The sequence below is a fragment of the Cynoglossus semilaevis genome, chromosome 20 (genome assembly GCF_000523025.1).
Source record: "Cynoglossus semilaevis isolate Cse_v1.0 chromosome 20, Cse_v1.0, whole genome shotgun sequence".
Taxonomy (NCBI): Eukaryota; Metazoa; Chordata; class Actinopteri; order Pleuronectiformes; family Cynoglossidae; genus Cynoglossus; species Cynoglossus semilaevis.
Window position 1 is genome coordinate 3,974,913 of NC_024326.1, and position 10,296 is coordinate 3,985,208.

Here is a 10,296-nt window from a genome sequence, read left to right on the forward strand (position 1 = left end):
AAACCCAGTGACACAGTAGATGCTCCTGTTGGCTCTTTGCCATCATCATCACCACCACCATCATTATCATTAGTGGTTGAACCACTGGCTTCAGCTGAGAAAGTCCTGGAGGAGAAAAGGACAACAGAGGAGGTCACAAGGATAGAAAAAGAGCAGCCAGTGGCCCCATCCAATCCAGAGCTGGCACTTGAAGCTGCAGTAGTTGTTGCTCCTGTACAGGAAGAGAAGGATGAAGTGGTAACCAAGTCGGTGACTGAAACACCCCAGCCACCCTCCTCTGCACAGGAACCTGCTGCGCCACAGACTGGAAAGGCTGAACCAGAACCTACCCTGGATAAAACTGAAGAGCCTCCTCTTCCTAATGGACTTCCTCAGGACGTAGAGGAATTGTCTGAGGATGTAGCAATTTCTGACACTACAACCGCTGACAAGCCTGACACTACTCAATCTCAGGAATCTACATCTGTGGATGAAACTGCAGCACCATCTGAAGAAGAAGAGATGGTGGAGAAGGAGGAAGACAGGAAGGAGAAAAGCGAGGATGCTCTTGTCACATCTGTTAACTGCCCCGCAGAGGAATCTTCTATGCAAGGTAGGTTGAAGCAGAATGTCAACACAGTGTCACAGATAGTTTAAAAATGACATAAATTCCAAATTCAACTCTAAAGTGTTATGTTAATGGCTGTAACTGATTGAGGACAATAGAAAAGAAAAAAAGGTGATTATGTGGTGAATTTATTATACTAGTTCATTAAGATCCTGATCAATGTGCACTTTGTATTAATAGTAATAAAATGTATTTCCCACCTGTAATGTAACAAAAACGGTGTTAGGGATTTCTATATATTAAATTACCATTTATGATATCAGACTGTGCATCAACTTTGTCAGTCAAATCCTTGCATTTATTACAGATCCAGCTGTAATGTGAAACAGCTGTTTTTAGTTTTTGTAAAGTTTTTATTTATTTATTTTTGTTGAAGCTGCTTCGTCTCTGCCAAAGAAGAAGAAGAACATGAAGGAGCTCTACAAAAAGGAGGCCATTGGAGACCTCCTGGATGCATTCACAGATGTCAGTATCCCTCCAGATTATCGCTAGATAACATCTTAATGTTAATGTTGGGTCACCCTCTACCCTCTTAATCAGGGGTGTCAAACTCAAATTCACAGTGGGCCAAAAATTAAATCTGAAACAAAGTTGCGGGCCAAACTCAATATTTATTGAAATTGACGGCTATTGTGCATATTTCATAATTCTCTCCAGAGGGTTAGGGTTAGGGTTAGAATTGGTTTCATATGTAAACAAACTTTAGTTCTGCGTAAACATTGAATCTGGAACAACCAAAGCTTAATATTATGAACATGTGAGTTTTTAATATCTCTATCTGTGTCCTTTAAAGTTCCTTTTTAATGTAAATCTTTTTTTTCATGGGCCAACAACAACAAAAACTATATATGTGCTATAACATAGCGTATACGACGATGTTACTGGCTGTACATTCATCTTTTAATCTTTGCTGCAGGAGCCTGTTTCGGAACCCCCATCCACTCAGGTTGCTCCCGTCCCTGCTGCTCCAGCTGAACCCCCCGCTGTGGCCACAGATGAGACTTGGGAAGAGCAAGAGGATAAGCAGAATCCTGAGCCTGAGAAGCCCACCACTACGTCTGAGCCAACTGAGCAGAAATACCAGTACAAAGAAGGTATGTTGTAACCAAAAGATTGATATTTTCATTTGTTGGTAGCAGCGAGAGATTTTGACGCACACAAAGAAAGACTTGATTCTATACTGCAAAACATGAGGTCTTTTTCCTCGCATTGCATTTTAAGTTTATCATTTGCACGTCTCTCCAAAATTCCCCAGAACAATGGAAGCCACTAAATCCAGAAGAGAAGAAGCAGTATGACAGAGAATTCTTGCTGGGCTTCCAGTTTATCAGTGCCAGTATGAACAAACCAGAGGGCCTGCCTATCATCAGTGATGTTGTCCTGGACAAAGTAAGTTAACTTGATTGAGCAAAATTGCAAAACTTAAATGTTGTATGGTCTGGGAATGGGTTAGGGTTAGTTGTAACTTACCCTTTTAGCAGTTTATTTTAAGTGTCACTTGCAAAATACAATTATACATTACATTATAATTATAATTCAAATATATACATTAAATTATACATACAGTTGTATTTACAATCACTTAACTAGTGTCCAAATGATAAAAAGCAGATATTGAAAAAGAGGGATGGGTAAATCTGGTAATCATATATAGATTAATTCATATATACATATTTACTTATTTTTACACTTGAGTTTTATATTCCTTTTTTAAAACCTTCACTCTTAATTTTATTTCAGAACACATGAAAGAGCTGAACTAACTCTAATTACAAATATTAATATGAACCACAAAAAAGCCCATGTGATACTTGCATATAAAATATTAGTTATTTTGTGTTGTTACTCTGCCTTCAGGTGAACAAGACTCCTTTGCGACCTGTTGACCCAACTCGATTGATAAGCACTGGTCCAGATTTTACTCCCTCCTATCTAGGGAATCTCGGGAGCAGATCAATGGGAGGTCCACGGGGCCCTGTAAGTACACTTCTTATGGCCCCAGAAATGAAACAAAGAAAAAGCCTTTGTTTAGTTTGTGTCTTGACTAAAATTTAAAAAGTTTCTCATCTGCCCTGCTTTTAGCCTCCTGGTCCACGGCGCTCTCAGCAGGGTCAGCGTAAGGAGCCTAGGAAAATCATCAGCAGCATGTCCCTGAGTGATGATGTGCAACTAAAAAAGGCGGAAAATGCATGGAAACCCACAGCGAAGAAGTCTACTCGTAACCGTGCCGTCGAAGAGGTGGATGGCGATGACAACGAATGCAGTGATGAACAGCTCAAGACCAATGAGCTGTTCAAGCGTCTCCGAAGTATTCTCAACAAGCTGACCCCACAGAAGTTCCAGGATCTGATGAAACAGGTTAGGGAGCTGACGATAGACACGGAGGAGAGATTGAAAGGAGCCATTGACCTCATTTTCGAGAAGGCCATCTCGGAACCCAACTTCTCTGTGGCTTACGCTAACATGTGCCGCTGCCTTATGGGAGTAAGTCCTGATCTTCTCTGTGAATCTAGTGTCTGTGTTTTATAAATTTATTTATTTATTTATTTATTTATTTACTCTAATTAAAAAACATGTTTTGTGCCACGTGTCTGGGCCACTGACTTCTAATGATGGTATTGAGGAACTGATGGGGCATAATTAATTCACTTTATATTTACATTATCTATAAAGCCATGTATCCTTTGGTGTTGAGTAGTAGGAAGTGAAATAAAACATTTTTATTAGTTATATTAACTTCATCTTCTATCCTTCAGTTGAAAGTCCCCACTTCAGACAAACCAGGGGTTTTTGCCAACTTCCGTAAACTGCTGCTTAACCGTTGTCAGAAAGAGTTTGAGAAAGACCAGGATGATGACGAGATCTTTGAGAGGAAGCAAAAAGAGATGGAGGCTGCTGAAGATGTAAGACATGTTTTGTTGAACAATCACAAGCCCAGTGACCACAGCATATATTAATATATATATATATATACTATAAAAATCTATTTCTCCCCTGTCTGCAGTTGGAGGAACGTGAGCGGTTAAAGGTGGAGTTGGAAGAATCCCGAGACAAGGCCCGTCGCCGATCTCTGGGTAACATCAAGTTCATAGGTGAGCTCTTCAAACTGAAGATGCTGACGGAGGCCATCATGCACGACTGTGTTGTGAAACTACTAAAGAACCATGATGAAGAGTCTCTGGAGTGTCTCTGTAGACTGCTGTCCACTATTGGAAAAGATCTGGACTTTGAAAAGGCCAAGGTAAGAAAGGCCAGTACTTGGAGGGCTTTGGATCATGAATCTGTTTCCAGTGATGACTTTCATTTTTGTGCCACGTGTCTGGGCCACTGATTATTAGTGATGGGATTGAGGAACTGAGGAAACTTAATAAATGTTCAGAACCATGAGTGTACACATCATTGCATGACTCTATTGGTCTTTACCTTTCAGCCTCGTATGGAACAGTATTTTAACCAGATGGACAAAATCATCAAAGAGAGGAAAACATCATCAAGAATTCGCTTCATGCTGCAAGATGTCATAGACCTTAGAAAGGTATCTCTTAATGATTTTTTATTTCAAAAGCTGTTATTAAATGTAAAGGATGAATCATCAGAACTAATGCACAAATGATCTACAACACTGTGTTATTGTGCTGGATGATAAAACCATTAAAAACCTTTTTAACTCTTAACCAGAACAACTGGGTGCCTCGTAGAGCAGACCAGGGTCCAAAAACAATCGACCAAATACACAAGGAAGCAGAGCTGGAGGAGCACAGAGAGCAGATTAAAGTGCAGCAGCTCATGTCCAAAAAAGATGTTGGTGGAGGCAGGATGGGGGGAGGACGCATTGAAGGCCGGGGTCCTCACACACAAGGAGGTGGCCGGGTTGGGCAGACTCAGGAAGAGGAATGGAAAACGGTGCCCATTTCCAAAACCAGACCAATTGACCCTACCCGTCTTAGCAAGATCACAAAGGTATCTATAATCCAAGTTCTGGCATAAAGCTACTACTGGCTTTACACATTGTGTAAGAGATACATCAGAATATTTTTTTGTTCTTGCAGACTGGTGCTTTGGACTTCAATAATCAACTGTTAGCTCCAGGAGGCAAAGGCATGTGGGGCAGCTGGGGCAAAGGAAGCAGTGGAGGAACTGGAGCAAAAACAACAAGTGAACAGGGTAAAACATTAATAATAAAAAAAAAAACGAGTTAATGGTACTCATTGTTTTTGTTTTTTTTCCGTGTTTAATCTGTTTCCCTCTCACTGTATTTTAGATCCTGGTCGTCCTGCTGCCAGCAATCTGAACCGTTACTCTGCCCTGCAGCAGTCTGGTTCACTAATGTCTTCATCAGACTCTGATCGTAGAGTTCCTCACAGGTAGTTATTTCCTCTTTGCTTTGCTTTGCCTATTTTTCATCTTAGATCTTACTGAATTTATCCCCAGTAGCCTCAATATCTGTAAAAATAAATAATAGAAAATGTAGCCCTGTCCATAAAGCTGTGATTTTGAAATCTTAATGTTTCTGTTTTTACTGACCCATTTTATTTAACTTAAAACTTAAAGGTCAAGCTCTAGTCGGGACCGTGGAGGTGAGAGGGATCGTTTTGACAGGTTTGATCGCAGTGAAGGTCGGGAAGGTCGTGATGACAGGAGCAATCGTAACCAAATCACCAAAAGAAGCTTCAGCAGAGAGTCGCAGGAGCGTGGTGGAAGGGGAGGAGATGGTCGGGCCACAACAGAGGCTGTGCGTCGTGTTGCAAGCATGACGGATGACAGGGACCGAGGAAGTAGGGACAGAGGAAGCAGGGACAGAGGAAGTCGGGACAGAGGAAGCAGAGACCGAGGGAGCAGAGACAGGGGACCTGGCAAAGATCTCCCAGGTACATAGTCCCAATGAAACTATAATAGTTTAAATATAGTGTTGATGTATAGTGGAGTCAAACAGGACCGTTGCTTAAAATCTTCGGGGTTTTTTTTGCAGTTAAACGGGAAAGCGCCCCCACTCCTCCTCTTGCCTCACTTCCTAAACCTGCTCTGACTGAGGCAGACGTGGAGAAGAAGTCGAATGCCATCGTCGAAGAATATCTGCACATCAATGACTTAAAGGTAGAAATGTGACACAAACAATTTTCTCACACTGGCATGTTCTTGTGTCATCTAAAAAAAAAAACACACTCTCTCCTCTTTATGTACTGTAGGAAGCGCTGCAATGCGTGTCGGAGCTCAACAGTGCCTCTCTGCTATATCTGTTTGTGAGGACTGGTGTGGAGTCGACACTCGAGCGTAGCACAATTGCAAGGGAACACATGGGCCTGTTGTTTCATCAACTTATTAAGGCAGGAACATTGCCAATGCAGCAGTATTACAAGGGGTGAGCAGGCAACGGGATCATTTCTTTTGTCCTTAAAAACAGCTTTAAAACCAATGTAAATGTATGTAATCTAAGTTGATGTCAGACTCAGGTTCTTTGTTTGGTGTTGCAGATTAGAAGACACTCTGGAGGCTGCAGAAGACATTGCCATTGATATACCTCACATTTGGCTCTACCTGGCTGAGCTCATAACTCCCATGCTTCATGAAGGAGGCATCCCTATTGGACAGCTATTTAGGTGAACTTAGTGTTGTTTAGCGCTTAAATGTCAGATTTTTTTAGGGTCTTTTATTTTTGTTTTAAGCGCAGTGACTCCCAGATCCCATTCACTTTTGCTTTTTTGAGGGGATCTTCAGGAATCTCCAAATAATGTCAATACCACAATATCAATAATTACTGTAGTGATCACTGAAGAAGTATGCAAGACAAAATGAAATGCATCTCAATTTACTTTGTAATTATGTTTTCAGGGAGATTGCAAAGCCTCTCTTGCCTCAGGGGAAGGCTGCTGTGCTGCTGGTACAGATCCTAAAGTTGCTCTGCAAGGAAATGGTATGTTCATAAATAATAATAAAAAAAACCCACACATCTTGCATGCTTAAAAAACATATAATTTTTTAATTTAATAATAATTATAATTATTTTTATACTCTCTAAAGACTTAATGTTTGGTCTTTGTCTTTATTGTTTAGACCCCTAAAAAGGTTGGATACATGTGGATGGATGCTGGGCTGAACTGGAATGATTTCTTGCCCAAGAACGAAGATGTCAACAAATTTGTCACCGAACAGGTCAGTTTCATGATGTTCTCACCATTTTCAAGTCTGCCCTATTGTTGGTAGTTGCAGAATATATAAGGAAAAATGATTACCAGTACTAGATTATGTTCCACTCAGATTAGTAGATCTGTGGGAGATCAACTCTTAACTGGATTTCACACAGAGCACAAGAAACTGGTCTTACAAAAAGCATGGCAATGCAAAAGGTTCACATTGAATTTTTTCCATGATGATGATCTGATTTTGTACAGATCACTGCCGTCTTCTCTGTAATATGAATGAAAATATGAAGAAATTAACTTCTCTGTATTCTAATTTCCATGCTTTATAGTTCCATCACAATAGTAATGTAAATTCTGTATTGATGTCTTTCAGAAAGTAGATTTTACCATTGGAGAAGATGCAGAATCGACCAATGTGGGTAAGAAGAAGTTCTTCAGTGGACCAGAGCTCACCAAGCATATAGACAGACTACTGCTGGACAAAGCCAGCAACCAGCGCATCAGGGACTGGGTTGAGGTGTGTAACAGTACACATAGTTTTTGTGGAACAGTTTTTTGCACGTGTCATCATGAGTCGCTGCAAAAATTTGATAATTTATCTAAACACTGTTACATGTGATCCAGCTACTGAACCAAAGCTCTCCAAATCAAACATGTAACCATAAACAAATTGAGTAAATAAACATCTGTAGAGTGGTTTGAAAACTTAATCACCTAATGTTTTTCCCACAGGCTAATTTGGATGAACAGCAATCTGCCTCCAACCCTTTTGTACGAGCGTTGATGACATCAGTGTGTCAGTCCGCCATCATATGTGAGTATGACGTATAGAAAAAGCAGCAACACAAATGTGTCCTTTGTTTGTTTCACTCATAAGCCAATATGACATAACATGGTTCAAAATTGCAATACCCCTGAACAAGTGTTTGTTCCTGAATGTCATAGGTGACAACCCATACAAATTGGACCCACGTCAGATCAACCAGAGAGCCAGTCTGCTGCAGAAATACCTGTGTGATGAGCAGAAGGAGCTGCAGGCCCTGTACGCCCTCCAGGCTCTGATGGTGCACATGGAGCAACCTGCAAGTGAGTGTCCTGCTGGGGGTGAAGTGTTAGTGTTCATGCAGTACATCAGGCTTAATATGTCCTGGACTATATGCTCTGCCCTGATGGCTACTGGGAATTACTCTAACTTAGTTTAGTATTAAGCAGTAGAAGATTTATGTCTGAATCAGGGCCACCTTTTTTTTATATTCACTACACGTTACGTCAGTGAGTCTCATCCCTGACAAGTGGCGAACTATTTAGCAAAACAGACGAGCAACTTTTTTTATTATGTATATTTGTAGATATAAACTGTTTTTTCCCACCATAATTGGAGTTATTACTTACTTTTATTTGTGTATCTCTGCAGACTTGCTGCGGATGTTCTTCGATGCCTTGTACGACGAGGATGTTATTAAAGAGGAGGCCTTCTACAAGTGGGAGTCCAGCAAAGACCCTGCAGAGCAGACGGGAAAAGGTGTGGCCTTGAAATCTGTCACAGCCTTTTTCACCTGGCTCCGGGAGGCAGAAGAGGAGTCTGATAAAGACTAAAAAAAAAAAAAAAAACATAAAAAAAGAGCATACTGACTGCTGCCCCCCTGTGGTGAGGCGGGGACAATATTGCCACAGAGGCAGGCTCAAATCAATCCTCAGTGAGGATAAAACTTTTTCTTTTTTGTTTTGTTTCTTTTCTTTTTTTTTCTCCTTGAAGCGGTGGACTCCAACAATCATGTTTCTCTACCCTCTCTTTCCCCTCTCCTGCTTGTCACAGCAAGTCAAAATCAGTCACAAAAGATGCAAATGTTTAGAATCTACCCATTTAAAGTCCAAAATCTTAACTGCCGGTCTTTATTCATAAAAAACAGAGAAGTAACTTTAACTGAACACCTAACACACTGTGATGAAAAGAATGTGTTGTTTTGGTGTGAAGTTTCCCATGACCCCAACAAAAAAAAAGATGGTGCAGTTTTGTTTTTTTCCCAAGATTAATATGATGTCCAACATTCTCTGTCCACTGAAAATAAGCAACGGAGCCTGTGGTCCAGTGGACTCTCTGGTTACGTGGGTGTCATTTTTGCCATAATGGGTGTTTAGAGCAAACATTTCTCATATGTCTTTGTTCGTGACTGGAGTGTGCAGCATGACTGAAGTGTCTTTTAAATTTTGAAGGATGAAATTGTGTCTGACAAACTACATTAACCAACATTCATTTGACAGGTTTTTTAAGCTTTTCTCTTATCCTGTTTTCCATCATGAACTGACACTGACAAAGACGGAGGACTAACATTGACCTTGACTACTCGGGGCTGTGGTCCTATAATGCTTCCTCTAAGCCATCCTCACCCAGCCCTGGTAGTGAAGCACATGACCAGATCCTCACCCTTGTCTTTTTAAGCTGTCGTAGAGGACACCTAATGACCGCGTCCCCACCGTCAAAACTTGAAATCTACAGAAAATTGACTTGATTAAATATATATATATAAAAGTGAAAAAAAAAAGAAAAAAAAAAAAAAAAAACACAGAAATGATCCGGAAGCCTTTTCTACTGTAAGTGGAAACTCATTTCAGGAGCGTTCTGTAAATATATAATACAAAAACCTTTTTTCCAGTTTTATTTTTCAGAAACAAATTGCTGATATAATTGTAGTGTATCCTTTTTCCAACAGCAGATGTTCAGATGCAGAGAGGTGCTTTAGATAATCCACTGATTATTAGTTTTATTGGAATTTTGTAAATATTTTTTTCTTTTTTTTTGCTTTCTTTATTTAAGAAATTATTGCTTCATTTGCATCTGAAACTGGAAAGATGGAACATTGCAAATAAAGGACTTACTAAGTTGCTGAGCAGTGTTTTGATGTTTTATAGGTTGGTGTGTGCATGCTGGTGAGATGTCAATAGTGTATCCTTTACATTCATCATTGACTTTGTCTGGGTTTTAATTTGTCATTCTGATTTCACCAAGTCAGAGAAAATATCAGAAATGTCTGATATTGTCTAATTAGCAGTATTAGGGGACAGCCTGTGGAAGTATAACTTTCATCAGTCTAGAATCTAGACTAGGGCCAGAAACGGCCAACAGGGTTCAATCATGGCTATACATTTTCAAAAGGAAAAAGGAAAATTGTCCACATCATAGTGTGTGTTAAATTTCACGGATATTCAAGAGCAGCATTTATATATATATATATATATATATATATATATACTATGCATGGAATTACTAGCAATTTTTCTGACATTTTACACAGGTACATTTTGGAGACATGACAGAACGTGCTGTCATATTGACTGTTTCCTTGTGAAATACTGTGTTCCCCTACTACACCTGTTCTATACTTCCATCTTTCACCAACAGAACTTACTTTCAACATGTACAGCAGTTGTCTTTTGAGGCATGTCAGAGTCTGCTAACTCTGATAAACAGTAAACTGTATAATTAGTTTGATTGGTTTAACCTGCAGTAGTTGTATGAGAGGCCTTTGTGGGCAGCCAGTCTGTAAAGAA

The 10,296-nt window shown here is 40.0% G+C and overlaps 1 protein-coding gene and 2 non-coding genes across 3 annotated transcripts in view; all 3 read left to right on the top strand.

The window, feature by feature from the left end:
• eif4g1a (eukaryotic translation initiation factor 4 gamma, 1a) overlaps positions 1-9,630 on the top strand; it is an 18,024-nt gene extending 8,394 nt beyond the window's left edge. Inside the window, 22 exon segments of the mRNA XM_017042433.2 lie at positions 1-592; positions 984-1,072; positions 1,524-1,701; positions 1,863-1,996; positions 2,465-2,584; positions 2,690-3,091; positions 3,364-3,510; positions 3,612-3,848; positions 4,038-4,142; positions 4,286-4,567; positions 4,657-4,771; positions 4,869-4,971; positions 5,159-5,475; positions 5,577-5,701; positions 5,794-5,966; positions 6,079-6,204; positions 6,437-6,518; positions 6,659-6,757; positions 7,121-7,264; positions 7,480-7,561; positions 7,693-7,833; positions 8,162-9,630. The exon segment at positions 1-592 is cut by the window's left edge and continues 25 nt beyond it. Of these exon segments, the coding sequence (XP_016897922.1) occupies positions 1-592; positions 984-1,072; positions 1,524-1,701; positions 1,863-1,996; positions 2,465-2,584; positions 2,690-3,091; positions 3,364-3,510; positions 3,612-3,848; positions 4,038-4,142; positions 4,286-4,567; positions 4,657-4,771; positions 4,869-4,971; positions 5,159-5,475; positions 5,577-5,701; positions 5,794-5,966; positions 6,079-6,204; positions 6,437-6,518; positions 6,659-6,757; positions 7,121-7,264; positions 7,480-7,561; positions 7,693-7,833; positions 8,162-8,343 (3,975 nt within the window). The 3' untranslated portion in view covers positions 8,344-9,630.
• Positions 3,166-3,241, top strand: LOC112486313 (small nucleolar RNA SNORD66). The gene has a single exon (XR_003048741.1). It is a non-coding gene; the product is annotated as a small nucleolar RNA SNORD66 (small nucleolar RNA).
• On the top strand, positions 3,893-3,969 carry LOC112486321 (small nucleolar RNA SNORD66). The gene has a single exon (XR_003048749.1). It is a non-coding gene; the product is annotated as a small nucleolar RNA SNORD66 (small nucleolar RNA).
• Positions 9,631-10,296: the final 666 nt, after the last annotated feature.